At 47.1% G+C, this 23,302-nt stretch overlaps 1 protein-coding gene and 2 long non-coding RNA genes across 3 annotated transcripts; 2 read left to right on the forward strand and 1 right to left on the reverse strand.

Annotated features, from left to right (window-relative positions):
* Window positions 1–11,097: 11,097 nt before the first annotated feature.
* Window positions 11,098–13,120, reverse strand: LOC123135325 (uncharacterized). Its single transcript, XR_006465925.1, has 3 exons — window positions 13,008–13,120; window positions 11,884–11,973; window positions 11,098–11,164 (listed from the first exon to the last, which is right to left on the reverse strand). It is a non-coding gene; the product is annotated as an uncharacterized lncRNA (long non-coding RNA).
* Window positions 13,121–18,196: 5,076 nt separating this feature from the next.
* Window positions 18,197–19,975, forward strand: LOC123134238 (protein CANDIDATE G-PROTEIN COUPLED RECEPTOR 7). The gene is made up of 2 exons (XM_044553520.1): window positions 18,197–19,168; window positions 19,269–19,975. Exons 1-2 carry the CDS (start codon window positions 18,308–18,310, stop codon window positions 19,764–19,766), a joined length of 1,359 nt encoding a protein of 452 aa, XP_044409455.1. The 5' UTR covers window positions 18,197–18,307; the 3' UTR covers window positions 19,767–19,975.
* Window positions 19,976–20,754: 779 nt separating this feature from the next.
* LOC123134239 (uncharacterized) lies at window positions 20,755–22,520 on the forward strand. Its single transcript, XR_006465590.1, has 3 exons — window positions 20,755–20,877; window positions 21,009–21,085; window positions 21,555–22,520. It is a non-coding gene; the product is annotated as an uncharacterized lncRNA (long non-coding RNA).
* Window positions 22,521–23,302: the final 782 nt, after the last annotated feature.

The raw sequence follows: 23,302 nt of genomic DNA on the forward strand, positions 1-23,302 counted from the left end.
CGGGGTTCCAACGGTGCCATCCGCGCCTCGAACCGTGGCATGTGCTGCGATTCCGCGCATCGCCGCCGTCTCGGACCTCGCCGGCGGTTAGCCGCCGGCAGGTTTGACCGAGTTGACCAGGGTTTGACCCCCCCTGGGTCATTAACATGTGGGCCCGAGGCCCTGCTAATTTAGTTTAGATGCTAATTAAATTTTAGCTTACCCACTGGCTCGCTGACTATGGGCCCCAGCCCTTCTAATTACTTTAGTTAAGGGTTAACTAAACCCTGGTTAGTGCTGAGTCAATGACAGGTGGGCCACACCAGTCAGGTTTGACCTGGTCGACGCCTGTTGACCTGCTGAGGTCAGCATGACCTAGTGCTGATGCAATAAATCATTTTCTGGTTTTAAATAATTCAGGAAATTCCAGAAAATGATCTAAGCTTCTAAAATTCATAGAAATTCAACCGTAACTCCAAATTAAATAATTTATATATGAAAAATGATCAGAAAAATCCAATCTATCCATCTGTACTATTTTCATGCATGTTAGAACAACTTATAGCTGCTGTTTAGCACAAATCACATAAATCACATTTGAATTTCACATATGGAGTTTGAATTTGAATCTTGGATTCAAACCAACTTCATTTAACCTGTTGCTAGTTGCATTAGCCCAAAACACACTCATATTGCCATGTCACATTCATGCATCATATTGTCGCATTGCATTGATTGCGTTCTTCCTTGTTTGCCGGTAATTGTCCCCTCTCGATAGACGTGTACCGACGATGTGATCGATGACACCGATGAAGAGCTATATTATCTTCAGAAGTGCCAGGCAAGCAAACCCCCCTTGTTCATTCCAATAAAATCCCACTCTCTCGCTCCTGCTCTCTTTTACTGCATTAGGACAACAACGACATATTTGTTACTTGCTGCGGTAGCTGAACCCTTTTATCCTCTGCATGACCTGTCATTGCCACAGTAAATAGATGAAACCCACTAGCATGAGTAGGAGTTGTTTGAGCCCTATTGTGCCTACTCATTCATGCTTGTTTGTCATGCCTGCTACTGCTTAGAGTTGAGTCAGGTCTGATTCATCGGGGATGAATCAGAGGTGTGTGAACATGTCCTACTGTGTGAGAGCTAAGTGTGTGAACACGTTTTGGTAAAGGTAGCGGTGAGAGGCCATGTAGGAGTACATGGCGGGTTGTCTCATTGCAGCCGTCCTCAGGAACTGAGTTCTGTGTTTGTGATCCATGATCAGTTACTACCACACATTGGGCTCCGGGCGCTCCAAGCTCTCTCGACTTATTAATCAACTTGATCTCTGTCCAGGAGTTGCAACTAGTTTCTGGTGTTTGTAGGTAGTGTTAGTAGTCTACCAAGTGGCACCCGGTACAGGTGGGCTTGGGACAGACTAGGCACGGTGGAACGGTGTACCAAGTGGCACCCGGATGGTGGGCTTAGGAACCCTGCACACATCGTTTGGGGCCGTGAGCGACACCCCGGCCGGATCTCCTTGCGGATGGAACCCGAATAGGCGATAAACCTGGACTAGAGACTTGTTCGATTAGTCAGGTCGTGGCCGACTCCCTCGCCCGGCTTCCGCTTGAAGGTTGCCGAGGTACATGACGTGTACAGGGCGATAAGTGGCGAAAGCGTGTGTGAAGAAGTACACCCCTGCAGGGTTATCATTATCTATTCGAATAGCCGGATTCCTCGGATATGGAAACTTGGACCCCTTGCATAGTTCATAGACAAGTGAAAGTGGATACTCTAAAATATGCAAGATAAGCGTGAGTGCTATGGATGGCGTTCTCGTAGGGAGACGGGAGCGGATCCATAGTGGTGTATTGATATGGTGAATATGTGGACTCGTGTGCGCCACCTCAAAGAGTTACATTGCAGTCGTAGTTCAGGATAGCCACCGAGTCAAAGCTGGCTTGCTGCAGTTAAACTCCACCACCCCCTTTGTTGATAATGATGCATATGTAGTTAGATCTGATGTAAGTCTTGTTGGGTACATTTGTACTCACGTTGCTTAATTTATGTTTTTGCAGAGAGACTTCAGTCTCGCTAGTAGTACCGCGTGGACTTCGACGTTTAGCTTGTTACCTCAGCTACGATCTTGTGCCCTCGGCAGGATCTGGTAGATAGTCAGGCTTCTCAGCCTCTTTCATTTATAGTTGTCTGTACTCAAACATGATAGCTTCCGCTTGTGCTTTGATTTGTATGCTCTGAATGTTGGGTCATGAGACCCCTGTTTGTAATATCTCGCTCCTCGGAGCCTATTGATTAAATACTTGAGTTGTAGAGTCATGTTGTGATGCCATGTTGTATTTGCACATATCGAGCATATTGTGTGTATGTTATTGAAATGCTTGGTATGTGTGGGATCTGACTATCTAGTTGTTTATCTTTAGTAGCCTCTCTTACCGGGAAATGTCTCCTAGTGTTTCCACCGAGCCATGGTAGCTTGCTACTGCTCCGGAACACTTAGGCTGGCCGGCATGTGTCCTTCTTCGTTCCTGTGTCTGTCCCTTCGGGGAAATGGCACGCGATAAATACCAGAGTCCTGTTAGCCCGCTACAGCCTGGTTCACCGGAGTCCTGCTAGCCCAGTGCTACAGCCTGGATTCACTCGCTGATGACCGACACGTTTGATGCTGGGTCATGGATGCCTGTCCCTGTAAGTTTGTGCCACTTTGGGTTTACGACTAGTCATGTCAGCCCGGGCTCCTTATCATACGGATGCTAGCGACATCATCATATACGTGAGCCGAAAGGCGCAAACGGTCCCGGGCAAAGGTAAGGCGACACCCGTGGGAATACCGTGCGTGAGGCCGCAAAGTGATATGAGGTGTTACAGGCTAGATCGATGTGACATTGAGTCGGGGTCCTGACAGCTTTGGTATCAGAGCTTGACTGCCTGTAGGATTACCAAGCCAAACTGGTCGAAGTTGAGTCAAGAAATTCTTTAGTTATATAAGGGAATTGATTGTGGGATGGAACGTAAGGCTCTTTTTACTCCTTATACCTTATGCCCTTCTGATCTGAGTCATCTTATCTTTCCTATGGGGTTAAGGAATTAGGATTTCTCTTCTTTCTATCAGGATCACGTGTTACTAATCCGTAGACTTATAAGATTGTTGGATTTAAGCTTGAGTTCAGTTCCTACTACTTCTGTATGTTACTGATGATCTCGAAACCTTGATATGGTGCTTGTGAGTGGTTATGCCACCATTTTTGTGAATGTCTCAAATCTTTTCTGAGCATTTACAGTTGTTATGCTGTCCGAGTCATTCCAGGTTTCTAAATAGTCTGATGCATTTGCAAATCCTTTCTTCCCATTCCCGATGTCCCTTATGGTCAGAATAAGCACACTAACCGGTGCGTTGAGGTAATTTATTGCCTTGACATATATGTTGGAGTTCCTATTATGACCCTAAGTGCTTAGAGGATCATCTGCGTCCCACTGTGATGCTTCTGGCCCTTATTCTCGAAAGCATCCCGTGATGCTACTTAGTAGTAGGTATTCTATTCCTGGGTTCTTGAACCCGAGATTCACTCTACTTACCTCATGTTGATAGTGTTGCTAGTTCCTTTAGGATATTAGTAACTTTGCGATAGTCCTCGAGGTCCGTGGTATTTCCTTCTTCCAAATACTATGAACCGCTTATGGCAGATGTTTATTGGATCAAAAGATCACAATTAGAGTACTCTTGAGGAGATCTCCATTCATAAATCATGACTCTGCCAGTCCTACCTCTCTGCATGGGTTATCTGGAAGAAATGTTGATCTCGCTCGACATACTAATCTATGCATCCACAACTCAGAAAGTTATATGTTCCTTTGAGTTGTTCTCTTTAGTTGCATTCTGACCCTCATCTATCAATTGATAGTCAAGAGTATGCGTGCATTCGTTTATCGATGCCTATTACTCTTGTGGTCCGTCAAGCCATTCTGTCCTGAATGACTTGGAGAAACAAACTCCAGTACCTCACCCATATCTAGGATTGGGTCAAAGCAGTTGTATTCCGCAGATCAAATGCCAATCCAGCTTTTGGTTCTGTTCTACCTCGGAGTATTACCCCCTTTATGTCAGAATTGTCATGAGAACTGCACCAACTCTCATGAATTTTGACGTAGTGATACTTCTCTCCATCATTGTTCATTCCTCGGTTCCTGTGTTATTGTAACCGGAATGCCGACAAGTGAATCGTGGTGTGTGAAATCAATACTGCTAGCAACTCCGTTGCTTGGTAGTTAAATGGACGATAACCTCATTCTTAACGTGTTGGTTCTTGAATCATCATTCTAAGATTGATCGTGCTACCTTGTCCATCTTCCTGGTGCACATTTCGATTGATGAGTTAGGATTTTGTCAAGTCCTCGCTCATTTGATCATATCGTCTTGCCCTGAAAAGCAAGATTGTTCTCGATCTTAGTAACATATCGGTGGTTCGTGATTTTCCGAATATCTTCTCGAAAGTATCACCAGGTTGTCCCCTGACCGCTATGTTGAGTTCGTGATCAAGTTGGTTTATCCTGTAAACCACCCTTTCTCCAAGAATCCGTGTTGGATACCCCTGAGCTAGTTGGTTAAGCTATGCATCAACTTGGAGAGTTGGAAGATAGAAGCTTGTTCGATATAATTCATTATAAGGGATGTTTTGTGTGTGTGTTGAAGAAAGATGATATTTCATCGACTGACCCTCGTGATCAGTTAATGGACCTATCATCTTGTCCAACCTTTGATTTGGGTATGGGCTATCATCCAATCAGGCCAGAACCAACGATATTCGTAATGTTGTCTTACTCGTGGTTGATCCCTCGAGCATACACCATTATATCTTTTGGGTCTGACCAATACTATCACCCTGTTCACATAGTTATGGAATTCCATCTCCATGGGAATCTGGATGAATTGTTGTTGAGCCCATCGACAACATCCTTGCCTTCTCCATAATTTTGCTGAACATTAAGCTAGTGTTGGAAACTTTTGAAGCATTTTCTTCATGCTAGCTCATGAAGTATTTGTTTGATGAAAGGAGTGACTTCCTCTTATACACGTGCATTTGGTGAAAGTTGCCGCCATGAATTTGAGAAAGTTAGTTTTGCTTCCTCTGGAATCATCGCAAGTCAGTCATGCCCACGTGCGAAGTATTCTGTGGTCTGGAGACTTGCAACCTTCATTCCATATGTGTCCTGAGCACACCAAGCCACTGATTGATTTGTTCAAGGAGAAGAAGTTCCCTCATAAGAGCTAATCATATGACTTATGCAAGGACTTCGTTATCCACGGTGATGGTTCCCAACCAGAACTCGGTAGTGTTTTATTGTAAGACTACCACGTGGTCATGCTTGTCTAGGACATCGTGTTCACACGTGTGTAGCAGAACCAGCTCATGTCTTAGAGCTTGCTATCGTAGTTCATTTCCCGAGAATCTCGCAACATCATCTCGTCGATTTGTGTTGCAAACTTTCATTTTTCTTCCTAGACTCGATGAGTCTGGAATATCCTGACACCAACCAGATCTGAATCTCAGGCAGATATGATGGTTGGAACATTTCCCAAGAACTATAATACTGGTCCCTCGATAACCGGTAAGGTGGATGTCATGGCCAACACACCCAGCCGAAAGACCTATTATTGTAGTATCTTGATTGAAGAAGTTGGCCACCTCCCCATAAGGATTTCGTAGGATTTACCTCCCTAGTTGTTCCTTATGGATTTTTGTGTTTCCGAAGTCCGACCTTTACTTGATGTTCTAGGTACCAGACCATTTCTATGAATGGGTTACACTAGCACATCAAGGAGAACATTAGAAGCGGAGTGCTAAATGTCTCTCGGTCGATCATCCAAATTTTATTTCCTTGGCCCCGCCAAGGGTGAAATCTGAGAAAGTGTTATCTTTCTTTGCATCTGCATCATCCATCATCATTCATCATGGTAGCAAGTTGTGTTGCCAGGATCCTTGACACGGATGTTGGTAAAACCTTGATGATTATGGAAATGCCCAAGTTCTTGGGAGCACGCACAAGCGCTAGGTGTTATCTTCGGCACTAACTGGGTTTGCTCTCAGTTTCCTCGGCAATGCTATGACCTTTCAAACAGTGAATTCACTCTCTGTTGTTGGGTTCTTCCCCAGTTACCAGAATCATTCCCAGCATTTGCATTTTGTTCCTAGCTTGCACCGTCAATGTGCCATTCTACCACGGGTCTCTTCCATTTCCGGTGGTAAGCAAATTCATCCATTACGTTGTCTTCAACAAGGTAATCCACATCGTCCAAGTCTGAGTATGCCATCCTACCGACCCCCTCCAAACGATCGCTCGAGAATTGCCTTAGGCTGGTTTAAAGAGTTTCAATGATATCTGAATCAAAGGTAATTCTTTTTTCCACTTAAGGGGATATATCTACGAGTCACCATCCCTAAGGTGCCTCGTTGTGGTATCATGGCAACTCAACTCCTCGCTGCGCTGACAACCGTTTACCACCCTGTTAAGTGTGGAATTGTAGTCTACCTGGTAAACCTCCGTCATCTGTTCCACTCCTTTCCGCCAGAGGTGTGCTTCGTCTCTCAGCCCAAGAGATGCTGCTATGTCTCATTCCGTGAGTTAATCCTGAGTTGTTCGACCTTCGAGAAGAACGATTCTTTTAGGGTCTTTCCTTCCTCTCGTTGTCATGATAGTTGGAGTTCTCAGAGCAAGACTTCGAGACAATGATGGTGAACGAATCAACGTTCATTTGAAGTGCAACCTGGATCGTGAAGATTGTGCTAGTTTGTGTTCCCCCTTCACCTTACCCTACGCTTGAATCTCGGGACGAGATTTTTGTTTAGTGGGGGTGAGTTGTCACATCCCTGGTCCTGTTATGCACTAGGCTAGACCTTCATGTGAGCATCATGTTTTAATTCAAATGAAATTTGAATTGAGGAATTTTCAAAAGCCTCAGAAGACCTCTAAAAATAACCAACATTTAAATCTCTTCAAATGAGTCCAAAGAAATGTTCCTGTTACTCTGTGAAAATATTGGTAAGAGGTAAAATTAAAACCAATATTTTTGGAATCACAGAATTATTTATTTTGGGCCTTTGAATTAAATAAATAACTATTTGCATTGGATATATATATTTGTTAATTAATTAATATATGTCCAATAATTCTGATCTTTGATGAAGGGCTTTGGAATAATCCAACTAGTCCCTACCATAATTATCAGAAGCAATAAAAATGATTTAGTGTCTAAAACTAAATCAAAACAAACTACAGAAAATAGAAAACAGAGTTAAATAGAAATAAGAGAGAGAGAGGAGAAACCTACCTGGCCCAGCTCCTCCAGCCACTTACCTGGCGCCACCAACCGGCCCAGCACGGCCCAGCCCACCGCCGCTTCCTCCCCTGTCGTCTTCCTCCCTGCCAGGAGGACGGGCACGCGCCCGGCGCGCACGGCCACGCGCCCCGGCCACCTCCTCCCTGCCTAGCTGCCTCCTCCTCCCCTGGACGTCTCCCGCAATGCCACGACATCTCCTGGACCCTCCTCACTCGCCCCCTCACCCTCACTTTCCCCCTGGATCCCTCTCTCTTCCCCACCGAGCGGAGCTCATCGCCGCCGACGCCGTTACCGCGGCCACAGCCACCCCCTTGCTCCCCTGACCTGTCCAAGAGCTCCGGGATGTCTTCCTCATCCTCTCCACCAAGCCATGGAACTACGGACGCGCCACAACGTCGCCGGCATCGCCGTTTCCATCGCCGGCCGCCGAGGATCTTCACCGTCAATTCGCCACCATCGTCGCTTCCCCGAGCTCGCTGACCATCCCTACGGCACCGCTGTGAGCTCCGCCACCGTTTCCCCCTCTTCCCCTCTTCGTTTGATTGCCGTAGCCGTTGCCCCCTTGATGACCGAAATGCACCGCCACCTGAGCTCGCCGACGACGATGCTCCGGTGACCAAATGGTCACCCTGGAGTGTCCAACCTACTCCTCGCGATGCGTAGCGCCCTTCTAGCCCCTTGCCCCGCTCTTCTACGCACTGAAACGCGATCCCGCGCGCAACCGAACTCCGGCGGCCGCAAAAGAGCACGCCGCCGTCGATCTAAGTCGTCTCCGGCGACCCCACTAGCACCAGACGACGCGGACGAGGCTCGGGGTTCCAACGGTGCCATCCGCGCCTAGAACCGTGGCCTGTGCTGCGATTCCGCGCATCGCCGCCGTCTCGGACCTCGCCGGCGGTTAGCCGCCGGCAGGTTTGACCGAGTTGACCAGGGTTTGACCCCCCCTGGGTCATTAACATGTGGGCCCGAGGCCCTGCTAATTTAGTTTAGATGCTAATTAAATTTTAGCTCACCCACTGGCTCGCTGACTGTGGGCCCCAGCCCTTCTAATTACTTTAGTTAAGGGTTAACTAAACCCTGGTTAGTGCTGAGTCAATGACAGGTGGGCCACACCAGTCAGGTTTGACCTGGTCGACGCCTGTTGACCTGCTGAGGTCAGCATGACCTAGTTCTGATGCAATAAATCATTTTCTGGTTTTAAATAATTCAGGAAATTCCAGAAAATGATCTAAGCTTCTAAAATTCATAGAAATTCAACCGTAACTCCAAATTAAATAATTTATATATGAAAAATGATCAGAAAAATCCAATCTATCCATCTGTACTATTTTCATGCATGTTAGAACAACTTATAGCTGCTGTTTAGCACAAATCACATAAATGACATTTGAATTTCACATATGGAGTTTGAATTTGAATCTTGGATTCAAACCAACTTCATTTAACCTGTTGCTAGTTGCATTAGCCCAAAACACACTCATATTGCCATGTCACATTCATGCATCATATTGTCGCATTGCATTGATTGCGTTCTTCCTTGTTTGCCGGTAATTGTCCCCTCTCGATAGACGTGTACCGGCGATGTGATCGATGACACCGATGAAGAGCTATATTATCTTCAGAAGTGCCAGGCAAGCAAAACCCCCTTGTTCATTCCAATAAAATCCCACTCTCTCGCTCCTGCTCTCTTTTACTGCATTAGGACAACAACGGCATATTTGTTACTTGCTGCGGTAGCTGAACCCCTTTATCCTCTGCATGACCTGTCATTGCCACAGTAAATAGATGAAACCCACTAGCATGAGTAGGAGTTGTTTGAGCCCTGTTGTGCCTACTCATTCATGCTTGTTTGTCATGCCTGCTACTGCTTAGAGTTGAGTCAGGTCTGATTCATCGAGGATGAATCAGAGGTGTGTGAACATGTCCTACTGTGCGAGAGCTAAGTGTGTGAACATGTTTTGGTAAAGGTAGCGGTGAGAGGCCATGTAGGAGTACATGGTGGGTTGTCTCATTGCAGCCGTCCTCAGGAACTGAGTTCTGTGTTTGTGATCCATGATCAGTTACTACCACACATTGGGCTCCGGGCGCTCCAAGCTCTCTTGACTTATTAATCAACTTGATCTCTGTCCAGGAGTTGCAACTAGTTTCTGGTGTTTGTAGGTAGTGTTAGTAGTCTAACAAGTGGCACCCGGTACAGGTGGGCTTCGGACAGACTAGGCACAGTGGCACGGTGTACCAAGTGGCACCCGGATGGTGGGCTTGGGAACCCTGCACACATCGTTTGGGGCCGTGAGCGACACCCCGGCTGGATCTCCTTGCGGATGGAACCCGAATAGGCGATAAACCTGGACTAGAGACTTGTTCAGTTAGTCAGGTCGTGGCCGACTCCCTCGCCCGTCTTCTGCTTGAAGGTTGCCGAGGTACATGACATGTACAGGGCGATAAGTGGCGAAAGCGTGTGTGAAGAAGTACACCCCTGCAGGGTTATCATTATCTATTCGAATAGCCGGATTCCTCGGATATGGAAACTTGGACCCCTTGCATAGTTCATAAACAAGTGAAAGTGGATACTCTAAAATACGCAAGATAAGCGTGAGTGCTATGGATGGCGTTCTCGTAGGGAGACGGGAGCGGATCCATAGTGGTGTATTGATATGGTGAATATGTGGACTCGTGTGCGCCACCTCAAAGAGTTACATTGCAGTCGTAGTTCAGGATAGCCACCGAGTCAAAGCTGGCTTGCTGCAGTTAAACTCCACCACCCCCTTTGTTGATAATGATGCATATGTAGTTAGATCTGATGTAAGTCTTGCTGGGTACATTTGTACTCACGTTGCTTAATTTATGTTTTTGCAGAGAGACTTCAGTCTCGCTAGTAGTACCGCGTGGACTTCAACGTTTAGCTTGTTACCTCAGCTACGATCTTGTGCCCTCGGCAGGATCTGGTAGATAGTCAGGCTTCTCAGCCTCTTTCATTTATAGTTGTCTGTACTCAGACATGATAGCTTCCGCTTGTGCTTTGATTTGTATGCTCTGAATGTTGGGTCATGAGACCCCTGTTTGTAATATCTCGCTCCTCGGAGCCTATTGATTAAATACTTGAGTTGTAGAGTCATGTTGTGATGCCATGTTGTATTTGCACATATCGAGCATATTGTGTGTATGTTATTGAAATGCTTGGTATGTGTGGGATCTGACTATCTAGTTGTTTATCTTTAGTAGCCTCTCTTACCGGGAAATGTCTCCTAGTGTTTCCACCGAGCCATGGTAGCTTGCTACTGCTCCGGAACACTTAGGCTGGCCGGCATGTGTCCTTCTTCGTTCCTGTGTCTGTCCCTTCGGGGAAATGTCACGCGATAAATACCAGAGTCCTGTTAGCCCGCTACAGTCCAGTTCACCGGAGTCCTGCTAGCCCAGTGCTACAGCCTGGATTCACTCACTGATGACCGACACGTTTGATGCTGGGTCATGGATGCCTCTCCCTGTAAGTTTGTGCCACTTTGGGTTTACAACTAGTCATGTCAGCCCGGGCTCCTTATCATACGGATGCTAGCGACATCATCATATACGTGAGCCAAAAGGCGCAAACGGTCCCGGGCAAAGGTAAGGCGACACCCGTGGGAATACCGTGCGTGAGGCCGCAAAGTGATATGAGGTGTTACAGGCTAGATCGATGTGACATTGAGTCGGGGTCCTGACACTATACCAAATTTGAAAACTACAAAACTGAATGGAGAAAAACTAACATACCACCTGAGTCATTGTGGAGACCTCGTGGCGGATATTCAGTTGGTTCCTCACCTTCTGGTTCATCAACTTGGGCAACCCCACCTCCTTCTTGGGCTGCAAAATACAGATTGAAAAACAACTATCAACAAATGAGCACTACTTATGAATCTATAATATTGCAGATAATATATAAAAGCATAACATACTAAAGGGATTGCACAAGAAAGCTCAGAAAAACTAAAATATTCTACAAATTCAAGTTCTAGTTGAAAAACAAAAACATTAAAGCTAAAACAAATCTACATTTGTCATAAGTATAGCTGATTCCAAGTTCTAGATTCACTGTATTTATGTGAATGTTTTGAGCGGGTATCTATATTTTTTTATTTGCTATTATTGAAGAACTAACATGTGTAAAGAATAGTTGAAGTAGAACAACATATTTACTAAGGGGGAATTTGCCAAGAAACAATGGCATACTAAATGGCTCAAGATGAAGTTAACTAGCTAAAAATATGATGTAAACACACTTATAGCACTTAAAAAAAGCGTTTAGATAAAAAAGATTAGTTGAACAAGGACTGCAGATCAAATATGAGAAGGAAACATGTTACTGTCAGAGAAGGAAAGTATGTGATCTACAAATAAATAAATAAATAAATAAATAGACGCAGACTAAACATTCACGGGACAACTTAAAAAGGAATAGGCAAACCTCTGGTAAGACCAAAAACATAACACACAAAATGTTTTTCCCAGCAAATTGACCTACTTTCGAACTATACAAAATTCGAAAGCTACAAAAACTGAATGGAGAATAACTAATATAGCACCTGAGTCATTGCGAAGACCTTGAGGGGGATATTCAGTTCGTTCCTCCCCTTCTGGATCAACAACTTGGGCAACCCCACCTCCTTCTTGTCCTGAAAAATACAGATTTAACAACAACTATTAACAATGAGCACTACTTATGAATCTATAATAATTGCAGATAATAAAGAAAACCATAATATACTAAACAGATTAGACAAAGAAAGTATAGAAATACTAAGAAGAAACAACTACTTAACGATCTTCACAAATCCGTGAAGATCCCTGTATTCCAAATCCATTTATTGTATATCAAAACAGACACTGTCAAACTAGATTCAAGTGACTTCCAATCTCACATGTATCACACTGACTTGGACAGAAAATTTTCTTTAAATGTGAAAAAATCCTTTAGTCAAATCTGGTATTATAAAATCCTTCTATACAAAACCCCCTCAGAACTTGAAAACTTTAGTACTATAAAAAACATTATATTATTATACAAGAACCCTTTCTGGAACAATCAAACATCATAACTTGACTAAACAAAATCACGCTAAGTAGCAGAATGGGATATATGTCCAGTTAAATTAGGCATAGCTTATTACAAATTGGATGAAGACATAGCTAAATACATCATGATATGGACTATGTGAATAAACTAACTTATGACAGAATGGGGAACAAATGAAATATTACTGGACAAATTTAGTCAAATTCACTCCATCCGTGCAAACACGTGCTCGAAATTATTACAAATACACTCCACAAACTACTATTGATTTATACTCCAATACATGTAGAATCACTCTCCAATCCCACAAGATTGATACTCAGAGCCAAAATCTTCCTAAGAATCACAAAACCCCTAGTTATTGTTACGCAGATGGCATAGGGACACGCACCAACACATGAGAGATGCCATCCGTCACATGAGATGGATTTACACGCATGAACATGATACATTTATACACAAGCAAAACAGGAGATCTAAAAAAGGAGGCAAAATTTTCTACCCCAAACCCTAGGTACCAACACACGGTTAGATCCACGCTTAAACAAACAGCAACACAAACAACGAGCGCCACGAAAAACACAAACCCTAACAGAAGAACCGAGGGGAATTAGGGTTAGAAGAAGAACGAACCAGAGGAATGCATCACGAGACGGACGAAGAAGAACATAGAAGAAGCAGTCAGATTACGGTTCATCGATCCGCCTGATTCGCCTGAGATTCACCTAAGATTCGAAATCAGTCTTGGGGGAAGAAGAGAAGTCGTCGGGGGAGAAGCAGAGGAGGAAACAGAAGAAACAAGACGCCGGGGGAAAGGGGAGACCTAGACGACCACGGGACAGACGGGGGCGAAGCAGATTCTAAACAGGCCGGCCCGCGCTAGAACCGCTGCAGGCGCCGGTTTGTGGAATGAACTAAAACCGGCGCCTGCAGCGCTAAATAGGAAATCCCCGAATTTGCTTTCCTATGAGGATCTTGTTTCACAGATCTACGCTTGTGAACATACATATTTTACCGGCAAAGCCCAAAATAAGGCTAGCCCATCAGTGTCATGAATGAATGGGCTCTCGAGTTTTATTCAAATAAAAAAAACTCGTGAGGCCCTTTACCGTATTGTCGTGAGACTTTTTGTTCAAAATAAGACATTGCCGACGTTGAGGTCGGGCCGAGGGCCCGGCAATGGGGGAGGACGGCGAGGAGGTCGTCTTGGAGGACATACCGGAGGGCGCGGAAGGAACGACCAAGCCAGTTCAGATGCAACTGGTTACGGGGAGTTTGCTGAAAGCAGAGATTTGGATATGCAAGATGCAGAAAATAGCAGAAAGAGGGTTGCAGCGCTAGCACAGCAGTTTGCACCCCCAGCGCCAACAAGCACCGAGCAACCTAAGCAGCTGGCTCTTCCTGCCTCTAACGCTCCAGCCAGCCCCAGTACCACTCAGGACCAGAAGAGAGCGAAGCTAGTTGTGGAATCAGAAGACAGCAGCTCGACGAGAACAGGGACACGGCTGAAAGGTGATCTGAATTTGGCGGGCCCGGTCGACGGGCGCCGCCGGGGTCAATGAGTACCTTTGTTTGGAACTGCCGCGGCGTGGGCAAGGCCGCGACAGTTCAAGAGCTTCGCGACTTCGCGAGGCAATTTGCCCCTACCCTTCTGTGTATTGTTGAGACACAAATTGATGGTGTAAGGGTAGAAGCGCTAGCAAATACGTTGGGTTATGATAATGCTTATGCGGTTAGTAGTCAAGGCCGCAGTGGTGGTATGGGATTATTCTGGAATAATGCAATAAAAGTTGAGATTCTTGGTTACTCAGTTTATCATTTGGATGTTAAGATTGAGGAGCATAATCTGGATGAGTGGAGATTCACCTGTGTGTATGGTGACGCACAAATACACTTGAGACATCAAACGTGGACAATTTTAAAAAACATCAGCACTTTGAGCTCTTTGCCGTGGCTGTGCGCGGGAGATTTCAATGAGGTTCTACGTCCGGAAGAACATGAGGGGGTAGGGCAGCGAAGCAATGCGCAAATCCAAGCCTTCCGGGACACCATTGATATTTGCATGTTGCAAGACTTAGGCTTCAACGGAAATTTTTGGACTTTTGAGAAGAAGGTTGTGGGAGGGAGTTATACAAAATGCAGGCTAGACAGAGCCCTAGCTAATGTTGCATGGATGAACAGATTCTCCCTTGCTTCGGTTACACATCTTTCTTGCTCCACATCTGACCACTCACCCATTGTTAGTGACTTTGGTAACACGGTGCAAGTTAAGGAGCAAAGGTCTTTTAAATACGAGCTTATGTGGGAGTCGCATGAAGGTCTGGGCCAGGTCCTTTCAAATGCGTGGACAGCTGACACACCTTGCTTGTCTGTGGATGATATGAAACAGAAACTTCAGAATATCTCTACAGAATTGGTGAAGTGGAGCAGGGACACTTTTGGAAGTGTTAGAAAGGAAATAAAGAAGCTGAAAAAGACTCTAGAGGAACTCCGAGGTGATCCTTTGCGGTCGGCCCCCTCTCATGCAGAACTGAAGACTAATGAGCGGCTTATTGAGTTATACCACCGAGAGGAGATCATGTGGCGACAACGGGCAAGGGTGGAGTGGCTCTCGGCGGGTGACCGAAACACCAAATTTTTCCACCTTCGGGCCAGCATCCGTAGAGAGAAAAATATGATCAAGGCCCTACAAAATTCACTAGGAGCGGTGGTGGATGACCCGGGAGAATTGCGGGTTTTGGTCAATGAGTTTTACCAAAGCTTGTATACCTCTGAAATGGTACAAAACATGGATGATGTCCTTGATCACGTTCCCAGGAAGGTGACAGAGGTGATGAATGAGTCTCTATGTGCCCCGTATACCAAGGATGAAGTAAAAGTGGCTCTCTTCCAAATGTTTCCAACCAAGGCGCCGGGCCCGACGGCTTCCCTGCTCACTTTTATCAGAGACATTGGGATATATGTGGAACGGATGTAACAAAGATTGTCCTCAGAATATTGAGGGGGGAGGACAGCCCAGCATGCATAAATGACACTATATTGGTTCTTATCCCCAAGGTAACAAACCCCACTGTTTTTTCTCAATACAGACCAATTAGCCTTTGCAATGTCATTTATAAAATAGCTTCCAAGGTGGTAGCAAACAGGTTGAAACTGATCCTTCCGGACATAATTTCTGAGGAGCAGTCAGCTTTCGTTCCAGGAAGGCTTATTACAGATAATATTATCAGTGCATATGAGTGTCTGCATTTTATGAAACGGTCCAGGACAAAATCAAACAGCTTCTGTGCTCTAAAACTAGATATGATGAAGGCCTACGACCGGGTGGAGTGGTCATACTTGAGAGCCATCATGACAAAACTGGGTTTCGCGAGATCATGGATTGATATAGTTATGAGCATGGTGTCATCGGTTTCTTTCTCGGACATGGTAAACGGGGAGAAGCTTGAGTCTTTTATTCCATCCAGAGGAATCTGGCAGGGAGACCCAATCTCCCCCTACTTATTCTTGATAGCAGCAGAGGGCCTTTCGTGCCTCCTTAAATCCCGTTCTTCGTCATCGTTTGCAGGTATTCAGGTGGCCCCAACGGCTCCCACCGTTAACCACCTATTGTTTGCAGATGACAGCCTGTTGCTTTTCAAGGCCAGTGTAGAGGGTGCAGAAGTTGTGTCAAACCTGCTAGAAACCTATTGTGCAGCTTCGGGACAAAGGATCAACCATGACAAATCATCGATATTTTTTAGCAAGAGGTGTCCGGAAAACATAAAGGATTCCATGAAAAACATCCTCCATGTACACAAGGAGTCCTTGAGTGAACGCTACCTGGGTATGCCAACTGATGTGGGCCATTCAAAAAATGGTACTTTCAAGTATCTAAGAGATCGTGTTTGGGAAAAGATCAAGGGGTGGATGGAGAAGCTCTTGTCATCAGCAGGCAAAGAGGTCCTTATTAAGGCGGTGGCTCAGGCAATACCAGTATATTCGATGAGTTGTTTCCGATTACCCAGAGGCCTATGTGAGAATATTATGTCTATCATTAGACAGTTTTGGTGGGGAAGCAAGCAGGGGAAGCGGAAGCCCAGCTGGGTCGCTTGGGACATCATGACCAGACCAAAACACCTTGGGGGCCTAGGTTTTCGGGACCTGGAGATCTTTAATCTGGCGCTGCTGGCTCGTCAAGCCTGGAGGTTGCTAACGAGAGAGTCAACGTTGAGTTCTAGGATACTAAAGGCTGTCTACTTTCCAGGCTGTTCAATTCTTGATGCTGAGCTCGGATCACACCCCTCCCAGATCTGGCGGGCGATTCTGGATGGGCGAGATATTATGGCACAAGGAGTTGTGAGGAGAATCGGGGATGGCACAACTACTGACATGGAAACATAGCTGGATACCAAGAGATGGGCTGAAGCGGCCGATAACTTCACTATCTCAGGAACCACCAACTTTGGTATATGAGCTCATTGACAGCTCCTCGGCGACCTGGAAGGAAGGCTTGATTCGGGACACTTTTACTAGATTTGATGCCGATGAGATACTCAAGATCCCTCTGTGTACTCGTCGGGTTAATGATTTCTGGGCTTGGCATGAGGAAACTAGAGGCGTTTTTAGTGTACGATCAACCTATCGTATGGTTCTCCGCACTAAACTTGAGAGGGAGGCGTGGCTGAATGAGGATGAGGGCTCATCCAGTGTGCATAATGAGGTGAACAAGTGGAGCGATATTTGGCACATTCAAGTACCCTCAAAACTTAGAATGTTTGTGTGGTGGCTTGCGAGACGATCAATGCCGACGGCTGTCCTGTTGAAGCACCGAAACATGGCCACCGAGGATAACTGCTCCTTGTGTGGGGCGATTGATACATGGAGACATGCTTTATTCACGTGTCCAATGTCGAGCAGTGTCTGGGCCTTAGCGCCGGAGGAGCTGGTTCACCATCTAGTGGAGAGGCAAGAGGAGAATCCCAAGGACTGGCTGTTTGCGCTTAGCGAGGTTTTGGACAAAGACAAGTTTGCACACATGATCGTCATTATGTGGTCTATTTGGAGAGCTCGAAGGAAAGCGATTTATGAAGATATCTTCCAATCACCACAATCCATACATGGTTTCATAACGAGCTATCTTCAGGATATCAGCGTCATCACTAAGAGGGAAGTTCAGCAAAGAGCTACAAATGTTAACAGGCCGACACAATGGCAGCCTCCGTCTGCAAGTTGCGTCAAGATCAATGTTGATGCCGCCTCCCCCAGGCAAGCGAGACATGGAGCTGTGGGGGCAATTTGCAGGAGCTCAGAAGGAGTGTTTTTGGGGGCGTCGGTGCTGGTGGTTAGGCACATCACGGACCCACAGATTCTTGAAGCCATTGCTATAAGGGAGGGTTTGGCGCTAGCTGATGATCTCTATCAGAGGCGAGTCCATGTTGCTTCGGATTGCAAAAATGTGGTGGAAGATCTAAAGAAGGAGAATGCATCATCTTATGGAGCCATAGTGCATGAAATAATAGACCACTCGTTAGTTTTTGATTTATGCAATTTCTGTCATGAGTTTAGGAGCTCAAATTTTGAAGCTCACAACCTAGCGAAGCACGCTTTGTCGCTCGGGATTGGCCGTCATGTGTGGTTGGGCCAACCTGGAGAGCTTACTTTCGTCTCTGTAAATATTGTGACGACTTAATAAAAAGCTTCGTGAGGTTGTCTAAAAAAAAAGACATTGCCAAAATGGGAGCAGAAACAAGTAATGTCGCCTTCTCCATTCGCGCCCGCGCTCTCATGGTCCTCCCTAAAACACGCCATGGTCATCGAGATGCCGCTTGTCCATTGCCACTGCCCCTCGTCCTTCCCACGCGCACGCCCATGCATGCGCATCTGGCCAATCCTATCCCCGAGTTGGAAAAGTAAAATGCAGCAAAAACGATTAATCCACAGCGTTGCATGACATGCGCACCAGCTCCATGGGCACCTCGGTCGCGGTCACCGTCGCCTTCGCGGTCGTCCTCTTCCTTGCGCGGGCAACCCATGCCGAGATCAGGACAACGCTCATCGTGTCGGACGCGCGGCCACTGATCCTCTTCGAGCAGTTTGGCTTCGCGCGAGGCGGCAAGGCCGCCCTCTCCATACGCCGCTCGGCATGGAACCTCCGGCCGGGGTCACGCCTCGCCGGAGTCGACCCCACCCTCATGGGATTCGTCCTCATCTCGGGAGCCCAGTTCCCGAAGATCAACAACGCGTCCCAGTACGCCGCCGTCGACCCAGGAGGCGGCAGCTTTTGCGTACTCACGAGCGGGTACGCCGTCCCGATGATCCGGCTCAGCGACGTGCCGCCTGGAGGCGCCACCAGCATCCTGAGCATCGACGACCCCGATGAGTACGCGGTGGTGTTCAACAACTGCCAGGAGGGCGCGGAGGTGACCATGGACGTGCGCACCGAGATGTACAACGTGCGGGGCGGCGTCCCCGACGGGCTGAGGGACTACCTCCCCGTGGGGCTCCAGCCGCTGCCCAACATCTACACCGTGGTGTCGGTGGTGTACTTCGTGTTCCTGGCGGTGTGGGTGTGGACGTGCCTGCGGAAGCGCGCGACGGCGGAGCGGATCCACGTGGTGATGGGCGCGCTGCTGCTGTTCAAGGCGCTCAAGATGGCGTGCGCGGCGGAGGACACGTGGTACGTGGAGTCCACGGGCACGCCGCACGGCTGGGACGTCGCCTTCTACGTCTTCGGCTTCTTCAAGGGCGTCCTGCTCTTCACCGTCATCGTGCTCATCGGCACCGGCTGGTCCTTTCTCAAGCCCTACCTCCAGGTCACTGATTGGAATTCAACATCGATCGTCTTTTCAATTCTCAATTACGCAATGCAATGCAACATCGGTCATCTTTTAAATCTGATTTGTGAATTGGCAGGAGCGGGAGAAGAACGTGCTGATGATCGTGATCCCGCTGCAAGTGATCGAGAACCTGGTGCTGGTGGTGATCGGGGAGACGGGGCCGACAGGGCGGGACTGGGTGGTGTGGAACCACGTGTTCCTGCTGGTGGACGTCATCTGCTGCTGCGCCGTCTTCTTCCCCATCATCTGGTCCATCCGGGGCCTGCGCGAGGCCTCCAAGACCGACGGCAAGGCGGCGCGCAACCTCCACAAGCTCACCCTCTTCAAGCGCTTCTACATCGTCGTCGTCGGCTACCTCTACTTCACCCGGATCATCGTCTCCGCCTTCCTCGCCGTGCTCAACTACAAGTACCAGTGGGGTGTCAACGTCGCCGTCGAGGCCGCCAGCTTCGCCTTCTATGTCTTCGTCTTCTACAACTTCCATCCGGTGGAGAAGAACCCGTACCTGTACGTCGGCGACGACGAGGAGGAGTCTGCCGGTGGACAGCTCGAGATGGACGAGCGTGCTTTCTAAGCTCTAGTTCATACTGTAGTACGAAGCATGCACGTTTCCAAGTGTTGTGTATTAGCTAGCCTCCTGTATCGTATACAGTTAATCCGTTTCTTGCTCAGATGCTAGCGCATCATCATACATAATGGCGTCGTAGAGGCACATCTATTAGCCCATGTACAATGAAAGATGCTTATAGAGATGCTCGTAAAAATAAACCAGTTTTTGTCTAACCATAACTGATTATTTCGATAGTAAGGGCGACTTTCCAACACGCCGATCCAAATTGTCCGCGCGTGCTGAAACGACGAAAACGCCGGTTCAATGTGCCGATGTAAGTCGAAAATCCGTTTGCTCGTTGTCCGTTTGGACGCATTCCCATCCCATATTTGCACCGGATTTGTGTCCAGACGAACACGAGACATATTCGCCATGCGTCCACTCGGTGTCCTCCTCGGACCCGCATGTCGGCCCCAACTACCCACACGGTTGTAGTCAATGCGTCCGCTTACCTTGGGCATGGGCAGCGTCTAGAAGCCTCTGGAATCCATGTCTAACCAGTGCACCAAGTTGCCTCTTTTGGGGGAGAGGGGCGTTTTGGAGCTCGGGCTCAGCTGCACCCGTAATCTAGCTCGTTGGTTTCTGTCTTGGGATGTGAACAAATCCAGCTGGGATGTCAGATACGAGCGTGAGAAAAACAGCGAAACCCCGAATACAGTACGAAACAGTGCACGGCTTGGCACGGCCCGACGGATGTCGCGGCGGCTCAGTCTGGGCCGTGGACTAGTACGTTGGCTTTCCTTCTAGGCCGTAGATCAGGAAGTTTGTTTTTTGAGTCTGGGCCAAGGATCAGATAATGGGTCTGTGACGATGGGCGCAATCTGTGCCGTCCTGTCGGTCGGAGGGGAACCCCTCGTGCGCGAAGAAAATGAAAAAAAAGGTAGATTTGTCCTCCCTTTCCCTAGCTCATTCCAGAGGGCCCTCGCTGCCGTGGTAACCTAGGGTGTGGGCGAAAAAAATGGGAGATTGTCGCGGGGCATGGGCGACCTGACTGCGGCGGCGCCGGTGTTTCAACGTCGGGCTAGCGACGGATGGACGCCAAGGGTATGGAGTTCCTCCTTGACGCGGTTGACAGGTTGGTTCCGGGCAGATCTCTGCAAATTTTGTTATTTTGGATTACAGGCGCCGCTGAGTTTTGAGATGTGCTCGAACTGCCCTGCATACAAATCTGACCCTAATGCCGTCGATTCGCCGTTCCTCTCGTAGATTTCGTGCGGAATCTCCGACGAGTCTGCTCAATTGACTGACAAGGTGAATCCCCAAGCCCCGTGCTGGACAAAAAGGTCAGAGCACCTGTTGTTGTTTCTTCAATTTTCTCATGCAAAAAATTGATTTTAGATGAGCACCATATATGTATATTCATTATATATAAAATGATACACAAAACGAACAAAGGGGCAGAAAAAATGTCAGCAACCCTGTGGTTGGATTGCAAATGCCTTGCAGAAATTAACTTTACATGAGGGCCCTGCATTCCTGTTCAGGATGCAAAAATTTAGGCACGAGCCCAGGATAAAAATGAGAAAATGACAATAGAAAATACTGCTATTAGGAGCATCATATAGGAAAAACGGATTCCCGGTCATGAGAATGAAGTCCACCGCGTTGCTGTGTTATGTTTGCAAATTGCCCATGACGCAAACTGAAAAGGAAATAAAATGAAAAAGGAAACCTGCTATTTAGAAGAATCACCAGTGTGGAATAAAAACAGAAAAATGACTGCATTTTCTAATTTATCTTGCAAAAATGCAGGCTCCGGCACGGAAGTGCGCCACCAGACCGAGTGCCATGCCCATCGAGGATGAGCGCTCTCGAGCTTTCAATCCGCAAATATGCAGAGCAGCCTGACAAGAGCGTCGTTAGACCTGAGCCTAGGTCTCAGTTTCGATTCATTGGACTCAGTACCAGAAAGATAATTCACTTAACCTGTCGTTCACATGTAGGCACTCGACACTTGCATGAAAGCCCTGGAGGTAGTGAGGATGGGTGATGCGAGTGCAGAAGTGTTGATCAGATGTTTGGTGGTCTAGAAGCTTTACTGGTGAGTGGTGCACCTTTAGCCGAGAGGAGAGATGGTTTGGGTTTTGAGGACCGCATATCCAGCTTAACTCCGGGTACATTACTTGGCAATGGAGAAATTGCATATGTTGATGACGAAGGTGCTGATATATGCATTAATACTAGAAGCTCTGTTAGTGTGAATGCTCTCCATGGCCTAACGGCTCTAGAAAAAGCAAATGAGTGTTGGGAGACCAACAAATAGCAGAGAGAAAGCACCGTGCGAGGGTTTGAGTAAGCGGACCAGATTATGCAACATATGCCGTCGAGAGGTTTGGTTTGAGTAAGTGGACCAGATTCTGCAGCATACGCCGTCGAGAGGTTTGGTTTGAGTAAGAGGACCAGATTCTGCAGCATATGCCGTCGAGAGGGGCACAAACGCACTACATGCCCGGAAAGAGGGCTGCTCTGAAGAAACCCTTGAGCCTGGAAAATGCAAGAATTTCGGTGTGGAAGGGCACCGCCGGAACACGCGCGCAAGGCGTCTTGCTGTTGCTGAAAAATGCGTCTTGCTGTTGCTGAAAAATGAAGTATGAACTTTGAATTTGTACTCTGTATTTTTGTTGCTCCGAGGATTTTCTAGTGTATTTCTGTGAGCATTCCTCCACGCTTGTTCCTGACTTTCGAGAGGCATGTTACAGACCTTTGAGCACAACTATGTTTCCTGAACATTTGTAATATGATCGTTGGTTCAGTGTTAACTGGGTCTATTTGCTTGTCCATGTTGGATGCTTCAGGCTTTTATCTGAAACCTATCTTCTGGTAAACTCATTCTGCTAAAGGGTACGGCCGGAGTGCAGCAGGGTTAGCACGTAGGCAAATGGTGATCTTTTTTCTTTGCCCGGATGCATGTAGAGGACGAGCAGAGGGGATATGCATTTAAGGCGGCCTCACCTGCACGCCGTTTGTGAGTCCGCTGGTGTCCACGGCTCAGAAACGATGCCGATCCATCGATCCGCTGGCTGTTCCGCCACTCCAATGCGACGGCGCCATCGCATTGAATGCAAACCAGCTGTGGACTAGGAAAAGTGAAATACGGGCTATAAAATACATTGGTGGCACGAATCTGCATGCAAGGCTGTGGTATAGATTTCGGGATTAGCTGAGCCCGAGCTCAGAAACCAATTTTCGCTTTTGGGGACATGTTTAACCATTGCACCAGCCATTGAGTGACCAATTTCGGAGACCGAGAGACTGCTCTAGTATTCAGCACCAATACAAGGGAGACCTTGATTTTGCCAGTAGAATCCACAAGTGGCAAGCCCAGGGCAGGAACAACATTAGGTCCCAAGTGTCTCTTCAGTTGACTCACATGAAAGACATTGTGTATTTGTATATTGGCAGGAAGTAGTAGTTTGTATGAGTTACCAATCTTCTATAGTATTCTATATGGTCCATAGAATTTAGTGGCCAATTTGAGTCCTGCCCTTACGCCAAAAGCT

This window comes from Triticum aestivum, chromosome 6B (genome assembly GCF_018294505.1).
Source record: "Triticum aestivum cultivar Chinese Spring chromosome 6B, IWGSC CS RefSeq v2.1, whole genome shotgun sequence".
NCBI lineage: Eukaryota > Viridiplantae > Streptophyta > Magnoliopsida > Poales > Poaceae > Triticum > Triticum aestivum.

Coding starts and splice junctions, on each gene's coding strand:
- LOC123134238 (XM_044553520.1), top strand. CDS start 18,308: ATGCGCACCAGCTCCATGGGCACCTCGGTCGCGGTCACCGTCGCCTTC. Junction 19,169..19,268: donor TTCTCAAGCCCTACCTCCAG/GTCACTGATTGG, acceptor GTGAATTGGCAG/GAGCGGGAGAAGAACGTGCT.